The sequence below is a fragment of the Acomys russatus genome, chromosome 29 (assembly GCF_903995435.1).
Source record: "Acomys russatus chromosome 29, mAcoRus1.1, whole genome shotgun sequence".
NCBI lineage: Eukaryota > Metazoa > Chordata > Mammalia > Rodentia > Muridae > Acomys > Acomys russatus.
In genome coordinates this window covers 33,061,053-33,079,972 of record NC_067165.1, presented here as the reverse complement: position 1 = coordinate 33,079,972, position 18,920 = coordinate 33,061,053, and the positions used below count along the sequence as shown (strand labels likewise).

The 18,920-nt window shown below is 41.9% G+C and overlaps 1 protein-coding gene across 1 annotated transcript; it reads right to left on the bottom strand.

Moving 5' to 3' along the window:
• Nucleotides 1–2,376: 2,376 nt before the first annotated feature.
• LOC127211766 (phospholipase A2, membrane associated-like) lies at nucleotides 2,377–4,481 on the bottom strand. Its single transcript, XM_051171811.1, has 4 exons — nucleotides 4,439–4,481; nucleotides 4,088–4,232; nucleotides 3,749–3,858; nucleotides 2,377–2,519 (listed from the first exon to the last, which is right to left on the bottom strand). Exons 1-4 carry the CDS (start codon nucleotides 4,479–4,481, stop codon nucleotides 2,377–2,379), a joined length of 441 nt encoding a protein of 146 aa, XP_051027768.1.
• Between the last annotated feature and the right edge of the window lie 14,439 nt (nucleotides 4,482–18,920).

Here is an 18,920-nt window from a genome sequence, read left to right as displayed (position 1 = left end):
TCTGTGTATGACTAAAAGTAACCTTTCTTTTTCTTTCCTATTTTAAATTCCTCTCTCATACTTTACAATGCAACCAGTGTCCTCCCCTCTATTCCTCCCACCTCCTCCCTTAACACCATATCTACTTCTCCTTCATTTCTCTTAAAAAAGAATAAAGAACAGGCTTCCTAGAGATATCCATATCACTGCCTAACAAAATACTGTAAGACTGGCCATGAACCCTCATATCTCAGCTGTATGAAGCAACACAGTAGGTGGAAAATGGTCCCAAGAGCAGGCAAAGAGTCATAGACACTCCCACTCTGAAAGGTCCATGTTTGTAGCTTCAGTCTTTGTGAGCCCTATAAGCCCTGTTATTTGATATTCAGGCGTTTTCTTGTGATATCCTCAACCCCGCGGGGTTCTGTGATATTTTGTCCCCCTCTTCTGTGGGTACCCCTGGCTCTACTTAGTGTTTAGCTGGGTCTACTACCTTTTTAAGTTAAAATCCCTTCTCATTGTGCCACAGTCTGGGGACCACGCCCTTATTTTTTAAATTAATTTTATTAATTTATTCATATTACATTTAGATTGTTAGCCCTTCTCCTGCTTCCTCCCATTCTTCCCTCCCTCCCACTTCTCCCCTTCTCCCCTCCCCTATGTCTGTGATTGAGGGAGACCTCCTCCCCCTATGTATGCTCTTAGAATATCAAGTCTCTTCTTGGTAACTTGCTATCCTTCCTCTGAGTGCCACCAGGTCTCCCCATCCAGGGGACGTGGTCAGAAAAGGGGCACCAGAGTTCGTGTGAGAGTCAGATCTCACTCTCCACTCAACAGTGGAGAATATCCTGTTCATCAGCTAGGTCTTGGTAGGGGTTCGAAGCTTACTGCCTATATTCTCCTTGGCTGGTTCCTTAGTTTGAGGAGGACCCCAGGATCCAGATCTGCCTGTCATAAAGTTCTTCTTGTAGGTTTCCAGGATCCTGTGGGTCCTACTATTTCCCCATTCTTCCATGCTAATCCACGCCCCTATTATTATGGTATTTAAGGGACAGCTACAATATAAACCAGCTAACTAGACTCTTCCTCTGTCTCCAGAATTTCATCTTTTCTAAACTATTAAGATTATCCACATTGTTGAGGTGACCAAATATGGTGTGGAGATCCTTCTGGCTTCGACAGTTTGGGGTTATTGTTGTTTCCATGTAAAGTTCTGAAATTCATTTTCTAGTTTGGTGGAAACAGCACTTTGAATTTTGATGGAGACTGCACTAATAGATTTTGTCAAATTGAATCTGGAGTTTCTTTAGTTCATTTATTATTCCTGAATGATGTGTGCATCAATGAAATCACCATATAAATGCTTCCAATGGTAATGTATCTGGATCCAAATCTCCTTTTAATATGGTAGTATAAGAGAGTTTAATGCACATAAGTTGACTAGTTGGTTTCTCTATTAATGTGATAAGATACTGATGAAAGGCAACTAGAAGAGGAAAGGGTTGATTTGGTTTTCAGGTCACAGTCCACTACTGATCAAAGCAAGGGCTCAAAGCAGCATCCTAGAGGCAGGAAGTGAAGCAGAGACTGTGAGTGATGCTGCTTACTTGTTTGCTCTCCATGGCTTGCTTATCCTGCTTTCATATACAACTGAGGACCACCTGACCAAGTGTGACACCACCCACAGTCTTCTCTTTGCCCTGCCGTATCACACACTTTTTATTACACTACCCCCACAGCCTTGCTCATAGGCCAATCTCATGGAGGCAATTCCTCACCTGAGAGACCTTCTTTGCTACAGGGCAACTCTAGCTCATAGGGTAAAGCAAGTCATGTTGCAACATCTGCAAATACCAGCTGATGGCTGGTCCTTCTCTCTATACTTTAGCTCTTCATCCTTCAGGCTGGTAGCCTTGCTATGTGGGGCTCTCTATATATACACTTTCACTCTCTAGGATTATGAACAAGCATGTGCTTTATGTTCATGGTGAACACAGGTACTCAAGCTTTTGTGGTAAGCACTGAGCTACCACCCAGTGACAAGGCAGGTACATTTAGCATGCATGCTTTCTATCAGAGTCTCACTTTCAGATAAGAGAACAGGCACATGGTTGTTGATGCATGACTTTATTTGTGAGAGCCTCGGGACTCTCTTAGGTAGTGGGAGGAAGTTGGCTGTGAAGGGGAAGGTGGAAGTGAGGAAATGTGTTGGTAGTGGGGTGGTGGGAAAGGATCACCCTGACGCATCGCTTGGTGCCTCATTCTGAGTGAGGACAGAAGGGCCTCACGTTGTCACTGGTGTAGGAGAGAATGTTTTCTTTCCCATTTGAGGACTTGGATGGGCTGAGAGAGGAGTAAGAGGAGGCCCACGTGCAGGGGTTTCAGAAGGCTGCTCTCTTAGCACTTGGGTGGCTTTCCATTGCATAACATGTCAGGATAGTACACGTATTTCGTACTGTAGGTGTTCAGGTTCTGGGCAAAACATTCAGCAGCAGCTTTATCACACTGGCACAGCTCTTTTTTACAGGAGTCCTGGTTTGCTGAAATTAGGTGAACACAGACCCTGAGCTCAAATTATTAATGTCCCATGGCTGCTTCTGGGTACCTTAGAAGTCTTAGAAGAGACTTCTAAGAAAAGAGCCAGGACTTCCTGCAAAAGCAGAATTCAATCTGATGGAGACACACAGCATCCATGCATGCCACTACCAGAGGTTTGCCTCATTTTCTAGCTATGCTCCCCCCCCCCCCCGTTTTAAAACATTAGAGACATGGTAGCATAGGCTGGCCTTGAACTCTCTAAATGGATGAAGATGACCTTTTACTTGTAATCCTCCTGCCTCTACATCATGAACTCTGGGATTCTAGACATGATTTATCTAGCCCAATTCATACAGTGCTATGGAAGGACAGCATTCCCTCAGTCATGCTAAGCTAGCCACCTTGCCCTTTGAGCTACAGTGCTAGCAATGAGAGCCTCACCTTCCTGATAGCTGGTCTGCTTGTGTTAGTAGTCCCAGTCTCAGGTCTCCAGATGATTGAAATTGGTGAAAGCCTGTATGATCCACCATGTACCTTGGTCTTAAGTTACAGGCAGCTTTATTCCAACTGAAAAGCCAAAGTGGAATTCAAGGGGGCTTCTGGGACCTATGCATTTCCCCTGTATTTTCTAGTTGAAGGCTACCTCACATCAGAGGCCAGGGTCCTTGGACCATTAGTGTGGCTTATAGTATAAGCTCAGATGCTGGCAGCACATGGGGGCTGAGGAGCTGGGCTGATCCTGTGCTGTAGAAGTTGCCCTAACTCAGCACCACGGTTCTGTGGAAATCATCCAGGGTGAGATCTTTCCAACCTTATTGTGGTTGTTTTATACCAAGTGTCCCTCTACCTGCTGTCCATCCCCTCTCCAGCTAGAGTGAGTCCTCTTTTTGCAAATGTGCTTATTGCTGCTTTGCTAAATGATAGGTCCCTATTGTTGGAGCACACAAACCTCAAGACAATTGCTGGGAAAACCTGGCTTGACATTGTGTTGAGTCTTTTAGGACTCAGCATAGATACCACTGCTTGCAGTATCCTCCTCAAGCATCAGACTGGTTTAAGTCTTTTCCTGCTCTCCTATTGGAGTCTTCACCACCCTCTTCACCATTTTTTGCTTCCTACCTGACTGTGAGGTTCTTAGTAGATTCCCCTCCTGCACCAGTGAAGTTCCCAGTATGCATGTGATCAACAAAGATGCGAACGGAGTTTGCTGGCATCTCAGGGTCTTTCTTACCAGCACAGGTGATAATGCCTGTTTTGGAGGTGAACTCATAGTTCAGATATTTTGTGTCACATCCACGTTTCTCCAGATGGTAGTAGCAACAGTCGTGAACAAAGCAGCACCTGTTTGGGAACAAGTTCTCTTGAGGTTGCCTTCTCACAGCCCTGGAGTCCTGGTGCCCTTGACCTTTGACCCTTACAGTGAGACTCAAAACTCTGGAGTAGACCAAAGGAGAGTTCTCAATGTGTTGAGTTTTGCTGCCTCGAATCGACCAGAACACTGGGGCCTAGGGTCCTGCCTCTGACTTATTCTCTCCTCAGCTAGAGTTATAGAGGGTAGGGGTGGGCTTACCGATCTGTTTCATCTTTTGGGGATCCTTTGCCACCATGGAAACAGTAGCAGCCATAGAAGTTATAGCCAGGCGAAAATAACTTTCCCGTTGTAATCTTGACCATTTTAGGAAAATTCACAAGGCCCCCATGGATCTGTATTGGAACTGAAAGGAAATGGAGAAATGGCCTTGTGAGGTGTGTCCAAGCCAGTGCCACATCTCTGAAACTCATCTCCCTGCTAACTTCTCTCCTTAAGAGTCTCTTCCTTTCTCCTCCCACCAAGAGTCAGGGCTAAAGCAACAAGAATTAAGTTCTGGGTTAGGGTGCCTCCCTCTTCAGGTTACCTGCTTAGTTCAGGGTCAACTCTTACCAAAGGCCACGATCACTGCTGCTATCAGCAAGAGGATCTTCATGTTGTCACTCTGTGAAGGATGAACAGAGAAATGGGCTGGGCATTTCCTCCTGGTCCGACTCAGGCTTGGGAATCCCATCCAGGAATTCTTATCCCTAAAGTACTCTTCCCAACTAAAACTGTACATTCTCTTTGCAAGTCTTTCTAACCCTTTGTCAATAACATGTCCACACACATGCTCTCAAATTCACACTCACATCCTCATGAACCCACACAACACACTTGCCTATGAATACTGGCTTGGACACACTTAGCTGAAGAGGCCTCAAATCCACAGCCATGTCCATATGGACACACATGCACCTGCAAAACCCCTCAAATACAGCCAAAACACAGGAGTTTCTGGGCATTTACCTCTCAGATGCTGCTGCAGTTGCTTGTTCAAGGACCGGTTTTGCTTTTCCAGTACTCTAACTGACTTTAAATAGTTGTTCGTTCCTGCAGGGTTTGGGGGTTGATGAGTCACAGGGAGTAATGAAGGTGTGGCCAAAGAGTGGACACGCAGATAGGCATATCCAAGTCCCTGGGTAGATATTTGCCCCAGCAGCTGGCAGAACAGCTCTGAGGGCTGGAAAATGCTTTCTCCCATGTGTTGATACCTCAATCTTAGCTGATTTTGATTACTCCCTCAGCTACTGAGAAGCAGGGCACAATTCCTATCTGGGGAACTTTCCAGGAACCCTTCTGTATATGATCAACCATCACCTCTCTACAGCCACTTTCCAGAGTTGAAAGGACTGGGCACAGTGGAGGGAGTGACATTTTTTGTACAACTGCCATGTTCCTTCCTTCTGGTAACCTGTGACTTCTGGGAATAGGAAAGTTAACATTGATTTGGTGTGGTTTGCTCACTTTATCCATCAGTCATTCATTCAACCACAGAAGGGACATTCTCAGGCTCTGTGAAGTTCCAAGGATGCACACCTTCTTGTCACTTGACGAAGACCATTTTTGGGGTCCCCACAGTCTGGTCCAGCATGGGAAACCTTGGATGATGTGGCTTCTCTGTCACCCCAATGGCCAGCACCTCCATATACTCTTCTTCCTCTTCACTCTTGTCCTCCTCTTCCTTCCTCCTCCATCTCTGGTTTTCAAAACAGGAGTTTTCTGTGTAGCCTTGGCTATCCTAGACTGACTCTGTCAACCAGGCAGGCCTTGAACTCAAAGAGATCTGCTTGCCACAGCCTCACATGTGCTGTGATGGCAGGCATGAGCCAACATGCCTGGCTATCGTCTGTGTATTTATGTGTCTGTGGTTGTTCCTGTGTGCAGGCACACATCCGTGCAGGTGCATGCGTAAGAAGGTATGTGTGTGCATGTGTGTGTGCCCGCATGGGGAGTTCAAAGAAAAACCTTGGAGATTGTTCTTCATGAGCTGTCTTCTCTGTTTCTTGAGACAGGGCCTCCCATCAGCATGGAGGTCACATAATAAGCTAATCTGGCAATGTGAATATCACCACTCTAGCTAGCATTGGTTCTGTAAGAGGAACAAGGCCTGCCATTCTGCAGGAATAAAGTCTCTTGCTAATAATGCCCATATCTGACTGGTTTCTGAATAGAGCTAACCTGAGGGCTGCCTAAGAATGTTCAGAAACTGATGACATCATACCTGGTGAAGACAACCAAGCCAATGATGTGGATCCCTATGCTTATGCCACTTGCCTGACTTTGGTTGGAGTCTGTGTCATTGACACTGTGCCAGCTTATCCCTGACCTCAAGCATCCCAGGTCTGGGTTCAGGCAACAGGCTTAAAAATGTATGCTATCACATGTAGCTTTCTTTTACCTGGGTTCTTGGGACTGAACTCAAGTCCTTAGGAAGGCAAGGCAAGCACTTTACTCACCAAGCTATCTTACTAGTCTCATATGAAATTCAAGCCTGGGAAAATCTCATGGATATTCTGTATTTTCCCACCAAACTGCTGTCTCCACTGTCTCTAGTCTTTCCTTGATTGGTGATGAGCCTGCTGATGCTTCCTGGGTCCATGATGTCTTCATTATCCAGTCTTTAGGGATACAGTAACTCTATCTTTTGGTTCTAAAATAAACATCTTTCCCCATGCTCTTCATCCTGTGCTAAGAATGGGCCTTCCACAGCCCTAAGTAAACCACTTGACACTGCTCAGTCAACTTTCCTATAGTAGAGGCTGTGAGGTACCTGAACACTCCATCTGTTTCTCACTATTCTGTGCTGATGATAGGTCACATTATAGACCTGCTTCAGACAAGAGCACCAGGACAAAGGGTCACATCCAGGCTGGGACAAACACAAACCAGATACAACCCATGCCCTTTCCCAACTCCTCTTGGACGATCTTCAAGGGGAACAGTCTCCTGGCATGCTGAGTCCTGGAATAAAAGGCAGTGATCCTGGAACATTCTGCTACCATCAGAGAACCCAGTATGAGTAAGAAGCAAGATATTTTCTATTAAACTACTGATAAATGAGATTGGTAAACATTGTAGTTCATACTGTGATTCACCCAAGCAGATGTCCACCTGTAAAATTCAAATTTACTTCATTTGGTAAAATGCAGATTTTTCAGCCACTGGGAGGTGGTGGTGCAGGCCTTTCATCATAACACTCAGGAGACAGAGGAAGGTGCATCTTTGAGACAAGGCCAACGTAGACTACCTAGAAAGTTCCAGGACAGCCAAGGCTACACAGAGAAACCAGATCTTGAAAAACAAAGATATTTTAAAAAGGCAGATTTTCATTGAATATTTTATTGGTTCAATAGTGTCCCCCTTTCCTGACCTCACTTCCTGTTCATGTCTTGAGCCTTAGATTATGACCTTATTCTGATAGTTAAGACAAGGTCATTAGAACCCTAAACCTAGTACACAGAAGGGAAATGTGGGTTCAGAGAAGCAGTCACAGGCTCCTATATCTACTATCCAAGGAGCCTGTGATGTCAGAAACAACAGCCAGAGAGTCCTGGACTAACTCTCAACCCTTACAAGTATCCAACCATCAGGCCACCTGTTGTCTCTGTTTCAGGGCCTCAACTCATTTAAGAACTGCCAATACAGTGAGAGGATGGGGTCAGCACTCCAGGCAGTGTAGCCTAGGAAGTTGCCTTCCCCACTTAGGCCTTGCACTCATCTCAAGCTGGGTTTGTGGCTTAGCTATGACAAACTTATCAGGATAAGGCAGCAGGGAGCAGAGCCCTGAACCGTCGTGAACCCGTACAACACACTTGCCCATGAATACTGTTTTGTATATGTTTTACTGATGTGGGATCACATCCAGAGACACAAACAGACATGTGTACACACATGCACATGCACAATCTCTCAAATGCAGCCAAAATTTCTGAGCATTGCCTATAGGATCCTGCTGCAGTTGCTTTTTAAAGTGCCTGTCTTGTTTTTCTGAAGGTCAACTGCCCTTACTTAAATAGTTATTCCTTTCTTCATTCCATGGATTGGCACCATAATAAATTTCAGCTGATATTGAATCCTCCCTCCGCTGCTGAGAAACCAGGCTTAGCTACTGCCTGTGGAAATTTCCATAAGCCCATCGGGTGTGGCCACCATTCTCCTCCCAGAAGCCACTTCCAAGAGTGGCCAAGGCTGTGCACATGGAGGGAGGGAGGAGAGTGTTTGAACACATACAGTTTTCCTATTTTTTTTATAAGCTGTGACATTGGGAAACAGGAAAGAAAATGTAGATTCTGCATGGTTTGTTCTTTTCATCCATCAGTCATTCATTTGACCATAGAAGTCTCTGTTAAGTTCCAAAGGTGCTCAACCTCCTTGGGAAGTGAAGAAGAGGAGTTCTTGCATCAGGTGGATTCTCTCTCGCCCTGAATGTTAGCACCACCATGTTCTGTTCTCTGTCTTCATTCTTCTCCTCCTCTTCCCACCTCCTCTCTCTTTGGTTTTCTGAGACCAGCAGACTGTTCATTTGGTCTCTGGGTGCTTTCTCTAGGTGAGATCTTAGTGTTTTTAGGGTAATTATTCTGCTTAGTGTACTTTGTGGTTGTTCCTGGAAACTGGGTTCAGCCTTTTCAAGGTTTAAGACAAAATGGAATTTCTTTTTTGTCTGGTGCTTACATTTCCCTCACTCTTAGTACCTAGAAAAGCACAATCCTGGGTTTTTATGTTCTTTGCATTTCACAACTGTCTAGGTCCATGTTTTGTATAAGCTGATAATAGACTTTGTTAACCATCAGCTGGATGAAAGCTAGTCTTTTTTTTTTTTTTAAGAATTGTAACAGCCTGTGTCAGAAACAAGGACCAAAACTGAGAAGGAGAAACAAAATGAACAAGGATCAGAATCATGGATATTAAAGAGGTCAGCCTTGGGGATGAGTTGAACCATAATTCAAACCATTATCAACATGGGCATGAACAAGCATAATAGAAACTCTCTTTTAAGAGGGGCACAAAGCATGACTAATGCCAGAGTCCAGCTGCAGGTGAGGGCTGGGTCCTGAAGAAGGGTGTATGTAAGAGCGACAAGGGAAGGAAGAATCAGACGTGGGACACCATTCAATTCTTTTGATGAGAGATGGGACAGAGAGGAAGCCTTGATGGCTTTACCTACTCTGACAACTTATGTCTCTTGTAAGCTTTATTTATACACAAAATCATTTCCTTAAAATCTTTAATCATTGATTACACAGCTTGAAATCTTTTGGTTACATAAGTATATAGGAACAAAGAAAACAAAGTAAGCAAACAGCAAATTTCCTGAGAAATAAAAATTAACTTTTAGGATAAAATCTAAAAACTTTCTTCCTCATGGTTGATATCATAAAGCCTTGCAGTTACAAAAGGTATTAAACAAAGTGACTCTATTTGATTTTTGCTTTGAGTTGGCATAGAATTAGTAAATCAAAGATCAATCCCTGCATTTGGTACCCTAACTTGTCTTCCTTACCCTTAATTAATCCTTTCTTTTCCTTATTTTAGCTATCTTTTAAAAATACTATGTGACCCTTTTTTTGACTTAAAAGCAGATGGTCCCTTTGTCTTTTCAGAACATCAGGAATGTCCTGGTCTGTCAAGTTTACTCAGAAGGGCAGGTAGTTCACTGAGACAACATGCCTGTCTCTGTGATTTTGTTTAAAACTTCTATATCAACACAATTTCTATCTTTACTGTAGTTTTGTAAAGAATAGAAAAATATTAGAACATTACAACTGTTTACAATGTCTTCCTTTAACCTCATCATAAACTTTTACTTCAGTGCAATTTCTATCTTTATTGTAATCCCGTGAAGGAAATTAGAATTTTAAAATTGTTTTCTTTTGCTTTTAGGTAGGCACCAAGATCTGTTGATAATGGCATGGTCAGGATCTCTTTTTTTCTAAACTAGTTCCTTGTTTCCAAAGCTGAGCATTAAGACCTCATGATTTTGACTATAGGTTGTCAGCCTTCAAAGTTCCCTTAAAATTTTCTTCTTTATTAATTCTTCTGAAATCCTCTAAATCGTTTACCAGGCTTGTTTGATGATAGTTTAATAATGAATTTGAACTCATATATTTATTTACCAATAAATCTGAATGCGTTTTATGAATGACTCAATTTTCTGCATAGCTGTATTTTTCAAGGGAATCATCAATGACGTTGTTAGTTTTTTATTAGTATTAGCTTTTACTAATGTTCATTTCTATCCTTTGGTGAGAAGCCTCTAACAGGAACTTCTGTAGTCAGGATCAATCCAAGGCATCCAGGCACTGGAACTTTGTCAAGCAGGCCTTAAGGACACCTGATTGTTGGGGCACTGGAACATTGTATGGCAGGGGTGTATGGCAGAGGTGCTTAGACTTCAGGCACTGGAACTTTGTCAAGCAGTGCCCCCAGACTTCTTTGCCTCACCATTTCTCCCTTTTCTTTTAAGTTGTAAAGCACGAAATTCTACTGTCAAGGCCCGCAAACCTTTGGCTATGTGTCTGAAGGAGACTGGGAATAAAGAGACAAAAAGCAGAATTATAAAGACACTGACACCCAAATTAATAAAAGAAGAACCAAGAGGTGTTGTGTCCTATATAGCAGCATACAGCCAGCAGAAAAGAATCAGTAATTTCACTTGGCTGGTGCCTTAGTTTGAGCGGGACCCCTGGGCCCAAATCTGCCTATCATAATGTTCTACTTGTAGGTTTCTAGGACCTTCTGGATCCTTCCACTTTGCCATTCTCCCATGCTTCTCTCATCTAGAGTCCCAATAGGATGTCCTCCCCTCTGTCCCAGTTTCCTGGTAAGTGAAGGCTTTCGTAGGACATGCCCCTTGGGCTAGTATGCAGATATAAGTGAATATATACCATTTGAGTCTTTCTGCTTCTGGGTTAACTCACTCAATATGATCATTTCTAGTTCAATCCATTTATCCATAAATTTCGGGAATTCCTTGTTTTTAATAGCTGAGTAGTATTCCATAGTGTATATATACCACAGTTTCTTTATCCATTTTTCTACTGAGTGACACTTAGGCTGTTTCCATGATTTGGTTATTATGAATAAGGCTGCTATGAACATGGTTGAGCACATTTTCTTGCTGTGTGCTGGAGCATCTTCTGGGTATATTCCATGGAGTGCAATAGCTGGGTCTTGAGGAAGCCCTATTCCCATTTTTCTGAGATAGCACCAGATAGATTTCCAAAGTGGCTGTACTAGTTTGCATTCCCACCAGCAATGAAGGAGTGTGCCTCTCGCCCCACATCCTTGCCAGCATGTGGTGTCACTTGAGTTTTTCATCTTAGCCATTCTGATGGGTGTAAGATGGAATCTCAGAGTTGTTTTGATTTGCATTTCCCTGATGACTAAGGAGGTTGATCATTTCTTTAAGTGTTTCTCAGCCATTTGATACTCCTCTGTTGAGAATTCTCTGCTTAGTTCCAAGCCCCATTTCTCAATTGGGTTATTTGGTTTGGTGGTGTTTAGCTTCTTGAGTTCTTTATATATTTTGGATATTAGACCTTTGTCAGATGTAGGGTTGGTGAAGATTTTTTTCCCAGTCTGTAGGCTGTCGCTTTGTTCTCTTGATCATGTCTCCTGCTTTACAGAAGCTTCTCAGCCTCATGAGGTCCCATTTATTAATTGTTGACATTAAGGCCTGGGCTGTGGGTGTTCTGTTCAGGAAGTTGTCTCCTGTGCCAATATGTTCCAGGCTCTTCCCCACTTTTTCTTCTAAGTGGCTTAGTGTCTCTGGTTTTATGTTGAGGTCTTTAATCCGCTTGGATTTGAGTTTTGTGCAAGGTGACAAATTGGGTCCAGTTTCATTTTTTTACACATAGACCTCCAGTTAGACCAGCACCATTTCTTGAAGATGCTATCCTTTTTCCATTGAATGGATTTGGCTTCTTTGTCAAAAATCAAGTGACCATATGTGTGTGGATTCATATCTGGGTCTTTGATTCGATTCCACTGATCAACCAGCCTGTTGCTGTGCCAGTACCAAGCTGTTTTAATTACTATTGCTTTATAGTACAATTTGAGATCACATATGGAGAGTCCTCCAGAGCACTTTTATTGTACAATATTGTTTTAGCTATTCTGGGTTTTTTTGTTTTTCCATATGAAGTTCAGAATTGAACTTTCAATGTCTTTAAAAAATTGTGTAGGTATTTTGATAGGGATTGCATTGAATCTGTAGATTGCTTTTGGTAGGATGGCCATTTTTACTATGTTAATTCTCCAGATCCATGAGCAAGGAAGATCATTCCATCTTCTCAGGTCATCTTCAATCTCTTTCCTCAGAGTTTTGAAATTTTTTTCAAACAAGTCCTTCACTTGCTTAGTTAGAGTGACTCCTAGATATTTTATATTGCTTGTGGCTAATGTGAAGGGTGTGGCTTCCCTAATTTCTTCCTCTGCAAGCTTGTCATTTGTGTATAGGAAGGCTACAGACTTTTTTGAGTTAATTTTGTATCCAGCTAATTTGCTGAAGGTGTTTATCAGCTGTAGGAGTTCTCTGGTGGAATTTGGGGGTCACTTATGTACACTATCATATCATCTGCAAAGAGGGATAATTTGACTTCCTCCTTTCCCATTTGGATACCCTTGCTCTCCTTTTGTTGTCTTATTGCTCTGGCTGGAACTTCACATACTATATTGAAGAGATACATGTGGTAAACTTTAAACCCCTACCCACATCTAGCCAATGGTCAGAACAGTCTCCACAGTTGAGTGTAGAGTGGGATATGACTTTCTCACGTACTCTGGTGCCTCACATTTGACCACGTCCCCTGGAGGGGGAGACCTGGTGGCCCTCAGAGGAAGGACAGCAGGTTGCCAAGAAGAGACTTGATACCCTATGAGCATATACAGGGGGAGGTAATCCCCCTCAGAAACAGTCATAGGGGAGGGGAATAAGGGGAAAAGAGGAGGGAGGGAAGAATGGGAGGACCCAAGGGATGAGATAACCATTGAGATGTAACAAGAATAAATTAATAATAAAAAATTAAAAAAATAAAATGCAATTGACGTAAAGTAAAAAAAAAAATCAGTAATTTCTTCTAATGAAGATATAGCAGGAGTATGAGCTATATCAGAAATGTTCTGATGAAGAGAAGCCATATCTTTTTGGTTACATAAGTATATAGGAACAAAGAAAACAAAGTAAGCAAACAGCAAATTTCCTGAGAACTAAAAATTAACTTTTAAGATAAAATCTAAAAACTTTCTTCCTTATGATTGGTATCGTAAAGCCTTGTGCTTACAAAAAGTCTTAAACAAAGCAACTCTATTTGATTTTTGTTTTGAGTTGGCATAGGATTAATAGATCAAAGATCAATCCCTCTACCTGGTACCCTAAACTTCTCTTCCTGGCCCTTAATTAATCATTTCTTTTCTTTATTATATTATGTGGCCCTTTTTTTTTTTTTACTTAAAAGCAGATGGTCTCTTTGTCTTTCCAGAACATCAGGAAAGTCCTGGCCTGTCAAGTTTACTCAGAAAGGCAGGTGGTTCACTGCGACAGCATACCTGTCTCTGTGACTTTGTTAAGGATTTCTATATCAACACAATTTCTATCTTTACTGTAGCTTTGTAAAGAATAGAAAATTATTAGAACTTTAAGACTGTTTCCAATGTCTTCCTTTATCCTCATCATAAACTTTTACTTCAATGCAATTTCTTTTTTAATATTTTATTGATTTATTCATATTACATCTCAATTGTTAGCCCATTCCTTGTATCCTCCCATTCCTCCCTCCCTCCCACTTCCCCCTACTCCCCTCTCCTCTGTGACTGAGGGGGACCTCCTCCCCATGTATATGCTCATAGGGTATTGGGTCTCTTCTTGGTGGCCTGTTATCCTTCTTTGGAGTGCCACCAGTCCTCCCCATCAAGGGTACATAGTCAAAAATGGGCAACAGAGTTTGTATGAAAGTCGGACCTCCCTCACCACTCAACAGTGGAGAATGTTCTGTCCATTGCTAGATCTGGGTAGGGGTTTGAAGTTTAGTGGCTGTATTTTCCTTGGCTGGTGCCATAGTCTGAGTGGGACCCAGGACCCAGATCTGCCCATCATAATGGTCTTCTTGTAGGTTTCCAAGATCCTCTGGATCCTTCTATTTCCCCATTCTCCCGTGCTTTTCTCACCTAAAGTCCCAATAGGATATCCTCCCATCTGACCCACTTTCCTAGAAAGTAAAGTCTTTCATGGGATATGCCCCTTGGGCTAGTGTCTCGATATAAGTGAGTATATATCATTTGCCTCTTTTTGCTTCTGGGTGACCTCATTCATTACGATTAATTTCTTGTTCAATCCATTTGCCCACAAATTTCAGGAATCTTTATTATAATCCTGTGATGGAAACTTAGAATTTTAAAATTGTTTTCTTTTGCTTCTAGGTAGGCACCAAGATCTGTTGATAATGGCATGGTCAGGATCTCTTTTCTTTCTAAACAAGTTCCTTGTTTCCAAAGCTGAGCATGAAGACCTAATGATTTTGACTATACGTTGTCAACATTCAAAGTTCCCCTAAAATTTTCTTCTTTATTAATTCTTCTGAAATCTTCTCAATTGTTTACCAGAGTTGTTTGTTGATACTTTAATAATGAATTTGAACTCATATATTAATTTACCAACAAATCTGAATAAATTTTATGAATGACTTAATTTTCTGCATAGCTGTATTTTCCCAGGGTATCATCAATGACTTTATTTTGTATTAGTATCAACTTTTACTAATGTTCAATTCTACCCGTTGGTGAGATGCCTGTAACAGGAACTTCTGTAGTCAGAATCAATCTGAGACATCCAGGAACTAGAACTTCATAAAGCAGTGACTTCGGAGTGCATGGCAGAGGTGCTTAGACATCAGGCACTGGAATTTTGTCAAGCACTGTTCCCTGACTTCTTGGCCTTGCCAGACTGGGAAAAACAGAACTAAGGGCCTATATGTGCCTTCTGCCAGAGAGTCTTTCTTTGGTATAGCATTTCAGCTTATGAAGTGGGATAATAGATGATGTAGTGTCTTCTGCAGCTTCTTCTAGCTGGCAATAAGACATTGTAATCAGGGGCCCAGAAAGGCTGAAAAGCTAGTCAAAGGCTATGTAATGGGGCACTTATTGAAAGAATTTGTTTATCCCATCTACTTTAAAAGGGAGGGAGCAGTCATATTTGCAGGACTGGGTTATACCAACTTCTAGTAGGTCCAGATCTCAGCAGCTTGCACTCTACAGGTGATCTCTGGGTGGAGTCTGTTATCGAGGTAAAAATCTGCTGAGACAAGGATAGACTAGACAAAAATTTCCTTATATCTATAAGACAGCCAGAGTAGGCTTATGTTTGAGACTCTGTAAAAGCATGCAAAATATTTTTCAGTCCAGAATCCATGATATAATGATTGGATAGACTTGTTTTTAGCATAATGAGAAGCACCCTTATATCTATATTCAGTAGATTACCAAAAGGAAATTAAAATCTTGAGCTTCTGACTAAATAATAAGCAGTTAGTGCTTCAGCAACTTATCATAACTCTATTGATCTCATTATTATATGCCTTAAATTATTATTTTATCTCTACTACTCAGACCTTCAAAGATCCTCTAACTGTTATGCCTTCCCACTTACCATTAAGCACTTTCTTAGACCCTCAAATACTTCCTTTATTACTTGTATTTATCCACTTTTAAATACTCCTTAGACTTTATAGCATTTATAAAATACTTTCTTAGACCTCCTAATATTGTAGATCCTTGTAAATTAAACTTTTATATTCTCAGACATATATAAATTTTCATTTTTCCCATTATTCACAAAGATACACAGGTATTTGCAGGAAGCAAAACCTGGTTGTCTTTTTATATAGAAAAAGAGACCCACCATATTAGCTCCCACTGCTCACCCACCGATTCCTCCCTTTTGATGGTAGTAGCCTTGCACTCACCATGTGGAGCATTCTCGGCTTGCTGGAGTTCAGAGCACATCATTATGGTTCAGGCAGCCCTGGGCTTGTTGCCAGATTGATCTAGGAAGAAGATTCCCAACCTAGCTCCAAGAACAGAGCTAGTGTATCAGCTTTTGCTGCTTCTTTTTCTGAGAATCTTTGAAATGAGTTAGAACTAAAGTCCAGGAGATGAATCTTGGTCCCTTTTTAGAATATAAATCATAAAAAATTTAAATAGTTCAACTAATTTTCTTAAAATTGTCAATCGTGAGGGAAAAGGGGATTGTTACGGTCGCTAATTAAGTATATGCGGGGGGGATGTGGTCTGTCCTGCCTTCCATCCAAGTCTCAGTGAGATAAAGTGTAACAGTAAGTCATAAACACAAGAAGAAGACAGTAGTAACAGTAGCAGTAAACCCATGATATCACCAGAAGCAAAACTGAAAATGGGACACCAGCCCCACGCCAAGCCATGGGAACAACCTGCCTTGTCCCAACACATGAACACAAGGATCTTCAAATAGGGGCACTCTGTATCACCCATGGTATCTGAAACTTCTTCTAGACTCTTGTGAACTCTGCTCTCTAGCATGTCTACTCAGCCAGCATGGCCACTATATATACATAATTGTCTCAAGGCCATAAAGTTAAAGTAAGACTGAGAGACAGACAAACAACAAACAAAATGCACTGCTGGATTAGACACCCCTTGGGTCAGAGGTTGCTTGGGTTCCCAGCCATATATTATGCCTAAATTGTGAGAGACCCCAGAACAGACTAACCAAGAGCCACGTGAAAATGCAACCGCAAAGAAATCTTTATTGCAGCTTGAGCCTGGGCCACATCTTCTGTGCACTGACACAGCAGATGCAGGAAAGTGGCCCCGAGTCTAAATTGAGATTGCTTATAGGTTTTAGACAAAGAAACGGGTTTTACAGTATATGGCTGCACAGAAACACTGCAAGCAGGGAGTTACACGCCTTGGCATTTCATGGTTGGGTAACAGTTGTAGGCACAAGTTGACCTATAAGAGATTGGCTAAATGAGTCATGCCAGACCTTAAACTGCTTAGAATGTATCTGGGGGATGGTGTTAGGAACTTTGGCCTGGCTTCTCCTAATTGGTTGTTGCTATGTGCCAGACCACCTGCTGGTTGACTTCACCAGCAGAGAGTACATTTGAACTCTGGGTGTTGTCTCAAGGTGAGCAGATTGTGTTTCTAAGAGAATTTTTCCCTTCAGATTGCTTTGTATTTTTTTCTGGCATCTAGGTTCAGCTCTTAGCCAAGTGTAACACAAAATGAAGTTTCTTTTTCAAAATGGAGTTTGTCTGGCACTTACACTTGGACACTGGGTAATGGAATGAAGGACAGTGATTCTTGACTATTTTCCTAACCTAAGAGAACTCAGTGTGAATAAGAAGTAAACTATTTTATATTAGGTTTTGATAAACAAGATTGATCATCATGGCAGTTTATACTGTGGTCATTCAAGCAGCTGTCTACCTGATCAATTCAAATTTACTTCATTTGCTAAAATATAGATTTTCAGCTGCCCAGAAGTGGAAATGCATGCCTTTAATCACAACATTCAGGAGGCAGAGACAGGTACATCTCTGAGTTCAAGGCCAGCCAGGACTACAGAGCAAGTTCCAGGACAGCCAAGGCTACACAGAGAAACACTGTCTTGATAAATTGAGATTATTTTTCAAAAGCAGATATTTTCTAACATGTTAATTATTGAATGGTTTCCCTCATTCATGGTGTCATTTCTTATTCATATCTTGGAGTCTTAAAATTTGATCTTATTTGGAAATAGTGTCATTCCAGATACTAATATTTAAGATATTTAAGATAAGGTCATTAGAACCTTGACCCTATTACACCAAACAGAAATGTGTATTCAGAGAGATGCTCACAGGGTGACATTTGTACAAGCCTAGGTGTCCAAGATGCCAGAACCTACAGAGTCCTGGACTGATTTTCAACCTCACAAGCATGCAACCATTATGGCACCCCATGTCTTAGTGTCAGATCCTTAAGCCAAATAAGTTTTGCTACATAAAGTAAAGGTTTGGGTCAGAATCCAGGCTGTGTAGCCTGATGTGTTCCTTTTCCCACTTAGTGCTTGCTCTCTGATCAAGCTGGATCCTTGGCTTTGCTATGGCAAAGGTATAAGAAAAAGGCAGCAGGAAGCAGAGCTCATTAAAAGACTTTTAAAGTATTGTCCTTAAGCACACAACTTCCTAGAGAGGTGTCCATGCAAAAAGTGAGACAACCTAAGTGTGAGTACAAGCTTCTCAAGGGAGAGTAACACCTTGGTCCCCCATCATTCAGTGTAATTCACAGCAAGGTGATGGGTTAAAGAGTTTCCCTTTATAAACAAAATTATAAAGTGGATTTATGATGAGTGTTGCCAGGAATAAGAAGTGCTAAAAGTATCAAGGTTAGAAATCATATAGGGCATAAGTAGGGATGGCTTAGTTTGTCTTTAACAGTTTTCAGTTCAGATGTCTTTAAGAAATCATCTCTGCAGGCAGTTCTGGCAGTATACGGTGTGAATGGAGCATCCTGACTTTGCAACTGGAATGACAAACCAACTAGACATCAGGGTTAAGAGCTTCCTTCTCTTTTCACCCCAGTGTTTGGCCTTTCTATCTCATCTCCCTTAGACTACTCATATGGGGGAGATTTGCTCTTATAAGGAAGCCACAGTGAATATTGACATGGCAGGGGAGTGTCATAAAAGTGCTTTTCCCTGGGTGAGGCTATTACTATTGCACTCTCCATTAGCTGAGCCATCACAACAGATGTAGAACAGGTATTTCATAAGACACAATACTTTTATTATAAAAAACTTCATAAATAAGATGTGACATAAGAATATACTTCAAAACCCTAAAGTTTGGTGGTGCCAAGATGGCAGTGCCTATCACACACTGTATCTGATCTACGGCACGGAAACCAGGGACTGGATTGGGAGCCACAGACAGCAAGAACTGGAGAATAGTAGGCGAATGGGGTCCCACACAGTGAAGAACATTGGCAGTCTAGGCCCCAGGTCAAACAAGAGGCCATGGAAGACCTAAGCCACTCT

What these genes read in the sequence shown, in the direction of transcription:
- LOC127211766 (XM_051171811.1), bottom strand. Translation starts at nt 4,481, where the DNA reads ATGAAGATCCTCTTGCTGATAGCAGCAGTGATCGTGGCCTTTG. An exon ending in AGCAGTGATCGTGGCCTTTG is followed by an intron (nt 4,233 to 4,438) that starts GTAAGAGTTGAC and finishes ATTTCCTTTCAG; the next exon opens with TTCCAATACAGATCCATGGG. An exon ending in CCAAAAGATGAAACAGATCG is followed by an intron (nt 3,859 to 4,087) that starts GTAAGCCCACCC and finishes GTTCCCAAACAG; the next exon opens with GTGCTGCTTTGTTCACGACT.